Source organism: Corythoichthys intestinalis, chromosome 13 (genome assembly GCF_030265065.1).
Source record: "Corythoichthys intestinalis isolate RoL2023-P3 chromosome 13, ASM3026506v1, whole genome shotgun sequence".
Lineage (NCBI taxonomy): Eukaryota > Metazoa > Chordata > Actinopteri > Syngnathiformes > Syngnathidae > Corythoichthys > Corythoichthys intestinalis.
The window spans coordinates 50,767,633-50,781,542 of NC_080407.1; the positions used below are offsets into that span (position 1 = coordinate 50,767,633).

Genomic DNA, 13,910 nt, shown 5'->3' on the forward strand with positions numbered 1-13,910 from the left:
GATTGCATGTATGGGTTTCACAGTACACTGTGACGAAATGGTGGGCCAAAAATATAGGCCCCTTTGCATTATTTTGCTTAGGGCCCCAAAATGGCCTGGGCCGGCCATGCTCTGAAGCGACTTACAGTGGGGCAAATAAGTATTTATTCAAACACCAATTGTGCAAGTTCTCCTCCTTGAAAAGATTAAAGAGGCCTTTAATTATCAACATGGGTAACCTCAACCATTAGAGACAGAATGTGGGGAAAAAAATAGAAAATCACAGTTTGATTTTTAAAGAATTTATTTCCAAGTTCGAGTGGAAAATAAGTATTTGGTCGACTACAAACAAGCAAGATTTCTGGCTGTCAAAAAGGTCTAACTTCTTCCAACGAGGTCTAACGAGGCTCCACTCCTTACCTGTATTAATGGCACCTGTTTTAACTCATTATCGGTATAAAAGACACCTGTCCACAACCTCAGTCAGTCACACTCCAAACTCCACTATGGCCAAGACCAAAGAGCTGTCGAAGGACAACAGAGACAAAATTGTAGACCTGCACCAGGCTGGGAAGACAATCTGCAATAGGTAAAACGCTTGGTGTAAAGAAATCAACTGTCGGAGCAATTATTAGAAAATGGAAGACATACAAGACCACTGATAATCTCCCTCGATCTGGGGCTCCATGAAAGATCTCACCCCGTGGCGTTAAAATGATAAGAACGGTGAGTAAAAATCCCAGAACCACATGAGGGGACCTAGTGAATGACCCACAGCGAGCTGGGACCACAGTAACATAGGATGCTATCAGTAACACAATGCGCCGCCTGGGACTCAAATCCTGCACTGCCAGACGTGTCCCCCTGCTAAAGAAAGTACACGTCCAGGCCCGTCTGCGGTTCACTAGAGAGCATTTGGATGATCCAGAAGAGGACTGGGAGAATGTGTTATGTTCAGATGAAACCAAAATAGAACTTTTTTTTGGAACAAATGTTCTCGTGTTTGGAGGAGAAAGAATACTGAATCGCATCCGAAGAACACCATACCCACTGTGAAGCATGGGATTGGAAACATCATGCTTTGGGGCTGTTTTTCTGCAAAGGGACAAGGACAACTGATCTGTGTAAAGGAAAAAATGAATGGGGCCATGTGTCATGAGATTTTTAGTCAAAATCTCCTTCCATCAGCAAGGGCATTGAAGATGAGACGTGGCTGGGTCTTTCAGCATGACAATGGTCCCAAACACACAGCCAGGGCAACAAAGAAGTGGCTTCGTAAGAAGCATTTCAAGGCCCTGGAGTGGCCTAGCCAGTCTCCAGATCTCAACCCCATAGAAAATCTGCGGAGGGAGTTGAAAGTCCGTGTTGCCCAACGACAGCCCCAAAACATCACTGCTCTAGAGGAGATCTGCATGGAGGAATGGGCCAAAATACCAGCAACAGTGTGTGAAAAGCTTGTGAAGAGTTACAGAAAACGTTTGGCCTCCGTTGTTGCCAGCAAAGGGTACATAACAAAGTATTGAGACGAACTTTTGGTATTGACCAAATACTTATTTTCCACTATGATTTGCAAATAAATTCTTTAAAAATCACACAATGTGATTTTCTGGGTTTTTACTGGGTTTTAATACTTATTTGCCCCACTGTATATAAGTACATATTTATTTTTAAAAAAGTTAGCGAGAGAGAAGTCGGCCCGGACCCAACCGTAAATAATCACACATAAGTCGTTCCAGAGTATAAGACGCGCACTCTGCGAAACTATGAAAAAAAAAAAAAGACTAAAACTGCGACTTGTAGTCCGAAAAATACGGTATTGCAAAGGTTTAGTATTTTCAGGCCAAGTTAATTTACAAATCAAATTTAATCCACTAGCAAAACTACGTGACAAAGTTCATCAACACATTAACACACTAGCTATCGAATATTTCAGTAATCGAGTATTCGACTGAAAATTCTATCGATTAATCGAGTAATCGGATAAGACTTTTTTTGGGGGGTAAGGAGCAATTATAAATGGACATGAGAAAACAAGACATTTCATCTAATATTGAACCATTTTCAGTCAATGTCTTTATTTTCGATGCACATTGTTGAAAACAGCTAATAATTGCATCTCAGAAGTAACTAGAAAAAAAAAAACTTTTTTGCTGTTTTCACTCAAAAACTAGATCTTATATAAAATTTAAAAAAAAATTAAAAAAAATAAATAAATCTTATTTCCTACCTAAAAATTTCATTACGCTTTATAACACACTGGGGCTAAAGCTATCGATTATTTTAATAGTTGATTAATCGATGAAATAGTTCGAAAAATCAAGTAATCGTATAAACATGAAAAAATTAAAATACCTGAGCTGGGCCGCAAACTGTATAAAAAATAAATAAAAATAACAATCTACCCATGTACAACGAAAGAACAAGTCCACTAGCTTAAATGCTATCAAATACTACTTTTTTTTTTACAATGCTCTTAACAAATGCTTCAGACACATATTCCAACAAAAATTGGCTAAATATACCTCTAAACTAAATTATGAAAACATTAAAAAACACGAGCTCAAACAAAAACCTAGCTTATGTTGGTCTTAACAGGGCGCAGCTGGATTTGGCCATGTAAAACGAGGCAGACTAGAGCGCAGTGTATCCACCCAAATCAATAAAACTAAATGCAAACACTTTAAAAACAAACCATTTCAACGCCACTTTAATTAAACGAATACTCGAAGCAGCAAAATTTAATTCAAATCTTTTTTTCTAATCGAATACTCGAGTTAATCGATTAATCGTTGCAGCACTATAACACACACACTTCATGTGTTCGTATTTTCTATGTGGACTGCTCAAAAATGTAATGGGTAGGATGTAAAATGTCCTTCATTTCTAAAATGACCCATAACAGACAAGGTGAAAAGACCAACGAGTTGTCAAAGCAACGCCAAGGGAAGACCACGATGGTCAAAGCCATTTGTCAAACCGCCAAGTAACCACGAAGCACGTTTCAAGAGTTTAAATATTGAGAGTTATCTAATACATGAGAGCCTGAAGAAACAAGGGGACTAGTGTGTACACTTGCTAGGCCAACACAGATGGCAGGACAGGCTTATTTGCCCATGAAAAGGGTCAGTGTCACAGGAACACCATCAATCCACAGACTCCGTGTTCGAGCACGGCCTCGCCAACACTTTCGCCGGGTTTCCGTACCTCTCTATCATCAATCCTACAGCACCTTTAAACGCCTGCTCGCTGCCTCAAACTAGCCTAAGAGGGTCAAAGGGAAAACCCTAAAAATACAGAAGTGACAGGCTACCAGAGTCCAATTAATCGCCTTCATAAGCACAGCTTGCTCTGAAAATAAACTGGACGACTCCCACAGTTAAATTCATTTACATTTATCGACTTTCCGTTTGGGAATTGTAAAAGTTGTTTACTGCTCTGGCCGGGTGTTTTCTTTTAACTTGGAGTCGAAACATTAAAAGCGCTACAGAACGAGTAAGACGGGCAACATACAAAGCAAAAGAACTTCAACATAACAACTGCTTCTTCAAAACAAATCCCATGAAAGTTATGCAGTTCGCCAAGATTTATCAGACACTTATATGATGAATGATTATTAGTTACACATTTGCTACCATTGACGCCAACAGATGTCAGATCAATTTTTAACTAACTAAAATGGATTAGACGACGTTATAACAACCGTACATTTTATCATGGTGGTGCTTAGAATGACTACCGTAATTTTCGGACTATAAGCCGCTACTTTTTTCTTTCGTTTTTAATTCTGTGGCTTATTTGTTGATTTCTAAGACCAAATGAACCACCATGAAGCTTTGAACCAATTGGCTGCAAAGCTTCATTTGGCCATCACTGCTCCCTTGGGGGAGACGGTCAACCTCTCCTGCCACCTGCTGTCAGCACTGTTGTTGTCCAACATGCCTCCTAGCATGCATTGCAGCACTACAGATGTAAATATCAAAATTCATGTTCTGTGCCAATTATTTCTTCAGTTACTGTGCCAGTTTCTTTAATTGCTAGTTATGGTATTTTCTAACACTTTATTTGACAGTGGCGCCATAAGACTGTCATTAGACAATCATAACGATGGCATGACACTGTCATGAGCATTAATGAATGCTTATAACAAATGCCATTTTGTGTTATCTGGCAAATTATCTCACTTTTGAATGGATGTAAAAGATCCAAACTGGACATAAATGGAGTTAGTAACAATTTGCTGGATGACATCTGTCATAAGCTTTCAGTAATACCCATGATAATGTCATGTCATAAATATGACCGTCTTATGACAGTCTTATGACGCCACTGTCAAATAAAGTGTTACCAAATACCATAACAAGCAATTAATGAAACTGGAACAGTAACTGAATAAATAATTAGCCCAGAACATGAATTTTGATTGTTATTTACATCTGTAGCACTGCAATGCATGCTAGGAGGCATGCTTCGCCTATTAACCTAAATAAATAAACAAATAAGCCGCACTGGACTATAAGCCGCAGGATTCAAAATGAAGGAAAAAAGGAGCGGCTTTTACGAAAATTACAATAAACGATTACTTTTTACTTCTGAGAAAAAGCAAACACTCGTACAGATTTATCACTCTGTTACTGTTATTATTAGGGCTGTCAAAATTATCGCGTTAACGGGCGTTAATTAACTTTTTTAATTAATCACGTTAAAATATTTGACGCAATTAACGCAGATGACCCGCTCAGACAGATTTAAATGACAGTACAGTGAAACGCTCACTTGTTGTGTTTTATGGAGTTTTGCCGCCCTCTGTTGGCGCTTGGGTGCGACTGATTTTATAGGCTTCGGCAACCATGAGTATTGTGTAAGTAATTATTGACATCAACAATGGCGGGCTACTAGTTTATTTTTTGATTGAAAATTTTACAAATTTTACTCAAACGAAAACATTAAGAGGGGTTTTAATATAAAATTTCTATAACTTGTAGTTCTTAAAAGAAAAATTTCTATCCATGGATCGCTTTAACAGAATGTTAATGTTAATGCCATCTTGTTGATTTATTGTTATAATAAACAAATACAGTCCTTATGTACCGTATGTTGAATGTATTTATCCATCTTGTGTCTTATCTTTCCATTCCAACAATAATTTACAGAAAAATATGGCATATTTTATAGATGGTTTGAATTGCGATTAATTGCGATTAATTACGATTAATTCATTTAATCAAGCTGTAATTAACTCGATTAAAAATTTTAATCGTTTGACAGCCCTAGTTATTATACCAAATAAATCTCGTCAACTCGTAACAAACACTAAATGACATCTGATATAAGCATTGATTAATGCTCATGACAGTGTCATAATTATGATTGTGTAATGACAGTATCATGGCGCCACTGTCAAATAAAGTGTTCGCAAATACCATAAATAGCAATTAATGAAACAACTAAAACAGTAACTGATGAAATAATTAGCACAGACCATTAATTTTGATTGTTATTTACATCTGTAGCGCTGCAATGTATTCTAGGGGGCATGTTGAACGACAACAGTGTTGACAGCAGGTGGCAGCAAAGGTTGATTGTCTTCCCCAAGGGAGCAGTTATGACCAAATGAAGCTTTGCAGCCAATTGGTTCAAAGCTTCATGGTGGTTCATTTGGTCTTATGACAGTCGTGTGATGCCGCTGTCAAATAAAGTGTTACTGGTTAATATCTTTTGGTGTAAATATCCCATAATACAGTGAGGACAGCTGCAGTTTGTAGTCCAGTGCGGCTTATCTTTGAACAAATGCAGTTTTCCTGCCAAATTTGGTGGCTTATAGTCAGGTGCTACTTATAGTGCGAAAATCACAGTAAATTTGACTGTCATTGTAATATCTGAAAATGTTTCATCTAAAGAATCGCCATCATATTTCCATGAAATTGGCGATCTACACCCCCTACAACCGGCATGTTCATTTTCTCTATTTTGATTAAAGAAACACAATTCAGTCTTCCAGGAACGAAAAATAGCTTTTGACCATTTGACAGGTGATCCATCAAATGCAACTCAACAGTAAACGTATGCACTTCGCAGCAACTACATGCCACTCAAGCGTGAGGATAAGACATTGTTGATATGACCAAGACTAACACACTGCAAAACCAACCCGATTGCAGTTCCAAGAAACGTACAAGTTACAGGCTAGTAAATCCTGGTCAAAAGGACAAGTGAAGAATATAAACGGGAAATAACAGCTGCGGCTGGGGAGTTGCCGCCGGTGTCAGAATCGCTCAATTTTGGCCCCCGTGGAAGTCACTTTAAACCGCAGTCCACCGTGACAATGCACACAGCATTAGCAAGCAGCCGGCATCGGCATTTACACTAGCACACGTTCGAGGAAAGCAGCGTCAGTCTTACCTTCGACGGCGTACTCCTCAGCTTCAGGGAAGAATCCAAAAAGGAAGCAGGGGGGGGGGGGGGGGAAGAAGAGATGTATTAGTGGCATGTATATCAAGGTTGAAATAGAATAGAAATAGAATGGAAAGCCTTTAATGTCCTTGTACAGAGTACAATGACATTGAAAGCTTTGCCACCACATGAAAGCAAAAGTAGAATCAGGCTCGTATAAAAACACAGGTTACAGTATACCCAGATTGGGAATAAAGTGAATAAGTGACTGGCAGCAAGTGGTGATGTAGAGGTAATATAACAGTGCATATATGACAATTTACAGTATTCAGTACGAGAAGGCAAATGCATGACTTAATATGACAGTTTGTGCATAGATATTGATATAACTGTGCAAATATTTCATTTGCAGTACTCAGACTGAGACATATCCGAGAACATATTACTTAGTGAGATGCATTTGACAATGTTGTGGCATTAGCACTGCAATGACTGACATTTCAGTGCTCAGTATGTGCATAGATGTTGATAGAACTGCAAATATTGCATATTTAGTACTCAGACTGAGACATCTGAGAACCTATTATTTGGTGAAATGCATGTGACAATGTTGTGGCATTAGCAGTGCAATGACATTGACATTTCAGTGCTCAATTTGTGCATAGATATTGACATAACTGTGCAAATATTAAATATTCAGTACTCAGACTGAGACATTTGAGAACATATTACTTAGTAAAAATGCATGTGACAATGTTGTGGCATTAGCACTGCAATGACAGTGACATTTCAGTGCTCAATTTGTGCTTAGATATTGATATAACTGTGCAAATACTGCATATGCAGTACTCCGATTGAGACATATCTGAGAAGATATTACTTCGTGAGATGCATGTGACAATGTTGTGGCATTAGCACTGCAATGCTGAAATTTCGGTGCTCAATTTGTGCATAGATATTGATATAACTGTGCAAATATTGCAGATTCAGTACTCGGAAAGACATTTGAGAACATATTACTTAGTGAGATGCATGTGACAATGTTGTGGCATTAGCAGTGCAATGACTGACATTTCAGTGCTCAATTTGTGCAAAGATATTGATATAACTGCAAATATTGCATATGCAGTACTCAGATTAAGACATATCTGAGAACATATTACTTAGTGAGATGCATGTGACAATGTTGTGGCATTAGCACTGCAATGACAGTGACATTTCAGTGCTCAATTTGTGCGTAGATGTTGATATAACTGGAAATATTTCATGTGCAGTACTCAGATTAAGACATACAGTATCTGTGAACATATTACCGTAATTTTCAGACTATAAGGTGCACCAGACAACAAGCCACTACAAACCAAATTTGACACGAAAACGGCATTTGTTCATAGATGAGCCGCACTGGACTATAAGCCACAACCGTCCTCACTGTATTATGGGATATTTACACCATAAAATATTAACCGGAAACACTTTATTTGAAAGCGGCGTCATAAGAATGTCCGAAGACCAAATGAACCGCCATGAAGCTTTGAACCAATTGGCTGCAAAGGTTCACTGCTTCAAGAAGCCTCACTTGGCCATCACTGCCCCCTTTGGGGAGACAGTCAACCTCTGCTGTCAACGATCTTGTCGTCAAACATGCCTCCTAGCATGCATTGCAGCATGCTAGCATTTTTTCTTCAGTTACTGTTCCAGTTGTTTCATTAATTGCTAGTTATGGTATTTTGGCAACACATTTGACAGTAGTATCATAAGACCTTTATAATTATGACATGACACTGCCATGAGCATTCATGAGTGCTTATGACAGGTGTCATTTTGTGTCATCTGGCAAATTATCTCACTTTTGAATGGATGTTAACGATTAAAGCTGGACATAATTGGAGTTGGTGACATAGTTTGCCGGATGACACTTAATGGCATCTGTCAAAAGCATTCATTAATGCCCATGATAGTGTCATGTCATAATTATGACAGTCTTATGACAGTTTTATTACAGCGCTGTCAAATAAAATGTTATCTAATGTTACCCATATAACTCAACAAATAAGCCACAAGATTCAAAATGAGGGGGGAAAAGTAGCGTCTTATAGTTCGAAAATTTCGGTACATAGTGAGATGCATGTGACAATGTTGTGGCATTAGCAGTGCAACTACGGTGACATTTCAGTTCTCAATTTGTGCATTGATATAACTGTGCAAATATTGCATATGCAGTACTCAGATTGAGACATCTGAGAACCTATTAGTAAGACACATGTGACAATGTTGTCGCATTAGCACTGCAATGACCGTGACATTTCCGTGCTCAATTTGTGCATGGCTATTGATGTAACTGTGAAAACACTGCATGTGCAGTACTCAGACATATCTGAGAACATGTTACTTAGTGATATGCATGTGACAATGTTGTGGCATTAGCAGTGTAGCGACTGCAAACTTGAGTACATTGCTGGAAAAACTCATTCTGCACAATACACATCATGCAAAGGTAAATGTTGCTATCATTAGAATGAAATTTTTATTTTCATATCACCCCGTCTTCAGGGGCCACTAACTGTTCAATCCATATCATTTCAAGGTCTACCCAAGGTTAATTGGCAGACCTTGCCTCTAAAGACATTTGTCTCCGTTGTGGGAATACTTTCAAAAACTAGCCTGAGGAGGAATATGACTGCACACCTATGCCGTTTTATTCTGCTGACAGTTGGAGTTGTCTTTACCACCCATTACCTTTATCCTGGAGCTATTTGCCAGTAGAACAGATCCTACATTGCCTGAGGTCTGAAGCACTTCTTGGAATAGGAAAGCTATACAAAGTGTAACTTCACTACGATGCCAAAGACTATCAACCAATTAACAGACTTTTTTTAGGACTTTCCCAAAACACATCAGGATAAACAGAGATGATACATTCAAAGGATATTCAGTCTTGGAAGATGTAGGACCGATAAAGCTGAGCAAAAAAGCTATTTGATATCAATTTAAGCGAACAAAAGATGACGGTCGAAATGACTTTTTCAAAAGAAGGCTTTTGCTTAACTCTGCTGTCAAAAACTTTTTGTGAAAAGTTAATCCGTGAGAGACGGCCTGCGCAAATTTCACATTAAATCTCAACGACAAGGTAAAGAAAAAACAACATGCCAGACAAATGGGCCTTTGCAGTTAAGACTTTCTCTTCCAGATAAAGAGAAATAAATAAATAAAGTCACTGATTTGGATCAGTGCAACGCAGCACATTCGGCATGAAAGGAGCCAAACGAGATGTCAGGTCAAACAAAGACGATCCCGCAGATATGACTGATATGAAGTCACTTTCTTCTGCACGAGAAAAATATTCCATTATTGAACACTTGCTAGGATGGCTAAATATTGATTTTTTTCGGTGACAATTCCAAATTATGGCTTTTACATTTCTACAGGAAGCAATCAATTATCTCAAGATTGTTCAGGAGGAGAGCTGAGCAGTTCATGAACCCTGGGGAGAACTTAGTCATGTCTTATAACCACTTTTCATGGGACTCACAGGTGATGTGCTTGAATACTGGGTTCCACACTATACATTGCTAGCACTGCTAACGCAGTCAATCCTGCTTGTCACAGCTTGTCACTTTCTGAGCCTATTGACACCCCACATGGTGTCCCCTTGGTAAAAGTAATCGTAACGATGCTTGCAACGCTACTTATTGCAAGGTAGCATATACAGTACGTATAATTTAATCATTTTTTTATATCACTACTTTCCAGCCAATTGGAGTCAAGTCACAGGGAAAATTCAAGTCGAAAATTTGATGACTCGCTTAAGCTGCGAGTGTCCGAGACTGAAGACTCCGACTCGCTCGAGCTGCGAGTGTCCGAGACTCAAGACTCCGACTCGCTCGAGCTGAGAATGTCCGAGACTCAAGACTTCGACTCGCTTGAGCTGAGAATGTCCGAGACTCAAGACTTCGACTCGCTTGAGCTGAGAATGTCCGAGACTCAAGACTTCGACTCGCTTGAGCTGAGAATGTCCGAGACTCAAGACTGACTCCCTTGAGCTGGGAGTGTCCGAGACTCAAGACTCCGACTCGCTTGAGCTGGGAGTGTTAGAGACTCAGGACTCGAGTCGCTTGAGCTGGGAGTGTCCGAGAGTCAAGACTCCAACTCACTTGAGCTTGGAATGTCCGAGACTCAAGACTCCGACTCGCTTAACCTGGGAGTGTCCGAGACTCAGGACTCCGACTCGCTTAAGATGGGAGTGTCCAAGGCTCTGACTCGCTTGAGCTAGGAGGGTCCAAGATTCAAGACTTGAATCAACTTGTGAGGCAATAACTTGAAAAGCTGACTCGAAAAACTTGGACAGTAGATTAGTTCCCACCTGCCAGTGAGCTGCTGGTTTATTCCCTACAGACGATACCAGGCCTCAAGGGCCGTAGTGGGTCCTGGTCTTTGCTCCAACAAGGAGTCCAGCAAGGACAGACAAACCAATGAGGTTTCAGCTGAAACAAGAAACACCTGACTGCTATTACAGTAACTGATTGCGCTTGCAAGACGTCAGATTGGTAAAAAGGTTTCCTCTTGATGGGTTGGAACAGAAACCCGCACCCACTGTGGCCCTTTGTGGAATAGTTTGCCCACCCTTGGACTATACTATACTATGTAGTTTTTTGTTGTTGTTTTTTTACATTGACTTACATTGACAGTAAGGTTTCCCTCAAAGATAAATCTGAGTTCTTTGTGGGTGGGCTGTGGAACAATTGTGAAGGCCTTGACTAACATGTGACTCTGCTCAACTCGTCCGTGCAACCCAGTGAGTCGGCTCGACTCGTCCGTGCAACCCGGTGAGTTGGCACGACTCGTCATAAACTTATGACTCAACGTGATGTTCTCAAAACAGTTAAATCTTGGGACTTACTAGTGACTTGGATCATACTAGTGACCCAACAAAAACGAAATAACCGCAAAAGCAGTATACCAAATGCAAAGGGAGTATACCAAATTCAGGTTGACCATTCTGCATGTCGAAGCAGCTGACCAGGGCCGGTTTGGAAGAAAAACAAACAAGACTTTAGGTTAAGCTGACTAATATTGCTAATACTGCTAAAGTTGGAATCAGATTTACAAGCCAAAATTAATTCCCTTCCTTGTTCTACATTTAGACAAATGCCATTTCCACTGAGCTTAAAGTCCTCTACAAGCCCCGCTGGAATTTGACAAATTCATTAGAGACAGGGAGGGATAATGTCCTTTTAGTTTTTTCTGCTTAAATCCTCTGTCAGATCTTGTGCTAAATAAAATTGCTTCAATCGCTCTCAGACCAAAACAATTGGGCGCATAGATTATCTCACTAATCAGAATAAGAACAGCCGCCGTGGTCATCACTGAAGATCTAAAACCCCAGAAAGCTGGAATTTGAAACACATCCGTATGGAATGTTGTTTAGTGAAGGTCAAGAGAGGAGAGGTGCAGGCTGCATGGAAGCAGTCTGGCAGTTTACTGATGATAGCAGCACATTGGTATCGACACCCTGCACTCACTGGGGACAGCAAATCTTATCTTTGCAAAGCCGGGGAAGACAGGAGAGATGGGAGAACGAGGGAGATAAAGGAGAGGTAGGGGGATGGCGGAGGGAGAGGGTGCAGATATTAAACATAAGGCGGCGGCGTAGTAAGACACCTTGCAAGACAACTTATGGTGATGGCTGCGCGTTGAATGAAATTGCGTTATTTTAGCCTAACTGCTGCTTAATGGCCCAGCACAGGCAACAAACGCAAATGTCCAGAAATTTCAAGGGCACCCTAATGGAGTTTCAAGCTAGCCGCGCTTGCGCCGCTTGTCATTAGAGCTGGGATGCACCACCCAAGGTCAGGAGTAACAGTTTGCTGTCAGAATTTTTTTTTTTTATGTAACAGTCGAGATGCTAATGAGACATTCTTACATGTGGTCCCATTTGCTTAATGTGTTCTAACAATGACTGGTAAATAAACAGTCTCAAACCCTTGGTTGGAAAGAAACATTCTACTGATGACCTCCAAAAAAAAGCTCTTTAATGATCCATGGCAAGTCCACTAATGATAATGTTATGCCCTGCATGCACACGTTCATGGAAATTACAACCCCTAGCAAAAAGTATGGAATCACCAGTCTCGGACGCGCACTCACTCAGACATTTTACATATTATGTAGAACAAACTCAGACAAAAAGCTTGAAAAATTAATGAATTAGTTCAAAAGTGCAACTCTTTAGCATCCAGAAACACTAAAATGAATAAACATTGTGGTGGTCAGTAAATGTGACTGTTATAGAGCAAGTGCAGGGAAATATATATGGAATCACTCCATTCTGAGGAAAAAAATATGGAATCATTAGAAACAAAGAAATAAAACACATTTCTAGTATTTAGTAGCATCACCTCTGTCTTTTATGACAGTCTGAGGCATGGACTTGATGAGTATTCTTCATCAATTTGGTGCCAACTCTCTTTGATTGCAGTTGCCAGATCATCATTGCAGGTCGGAGCCTTGCTATGGACCATTTTTTTCCAATTTCCAATACAGGTAAATGTATGTAAATCTCACTGGAACACCACCGAACAAAAGTTCCAGCATCATCACCGTGTCCAATTCAGATTCTTGACTTCTTGCCTTGCTGTGGACCATTGTTTTCAATTTCCACCACAGGTTTTCAATAGGGTTGAGATCTTGGCTATTTGCAGGCCATGGCATTGACTTTCTCCAAGGAATGCTTTAACAGTTTTAGCTATGTGGCATGATGCATTGTCATCTTGGAAAATGACAAACATATTTTCAATTGAAGTGATAACAAAGCTGTCTAAAATTTCAATGTCAACTTGTGCATTTATTGAAGATTTAGCCACAGCCATCTCCCCAGTGCCTCTGCCTGACATGCAGCCATATATCATCAAGGATTGAGGGAATTTTGATGTTTTCTTCAGGCAGTCATCTTTGTAAATCTCACTGGAACAGCACCAAACCAAAGTTCCAGCATCATCACCTTGTCAAGAGTCAAGAATCTGCATCTTTGTCAATCTCACTGAAACAGCACCAAACCAGAGTCAAGAATCTGCATTGGACAAGGTGATGATGCTGGAACTTTGGTTTGGTGCTGTTCCAGTGAGATTTACATAGATGACTGCCGGAAGAAAACATCAAAATTCCCTCAGTCCTTGATGATATGGGGCTGCATGTCAGGCAAAGGCACTGGGGAGATGGCTGTGGTTAAATCTTCAATAAATGCACAAGTTTACATTGGAATTTTAGACAGCTTTCGTATCCCTTCAATTGAAAATCTGATGACAATGCATCATGCCACAGAGCCAAATCTGCTAAAGCATTCCTTAGAGAAAGACTCATCCAGTCAATATTATGGCCTGCAAATAGCCCAGATCTCAACCCTATTGTTAACCTGCGGTGGATTTTTTTTTTTTTTAATGGTTCACAGCAAGGCCTGTAAGACCTGCAAGGATTATCTGGCAACTGCAATCAAAGAGTGTTGGGACGAAAGTGATGAATACTCATCAAGTCCATTCCTCATA

At 39.9% G+C, this 13,910-nt stretch overlaps 1 protein-coding gene across 2 annotated transcripts in view; it reads right to left on the reverse strand.

Annotated features, from left to right (window-relative positions):
* The window catches only part of LOC130928636 (neurexin-2-like), a 774,303-nt gene that overhangs the window by 516,083 nt on the left and 244,310 nt on the right, over positions 1-13,910 (reverse strand). For both annotated transcript variants that reach the window (XM_057855357.1, XM_057855358.1), the window contains one exon: positions 6,379-6,399. In XM_057855357.1, coding sequence (XP_057711340.1) covers positions 6,379-6,399 — 21 coding nt within the window. The remainder of the gene's footprint in view (positions 1-6,378; positions 6,400-13,910) is intronic.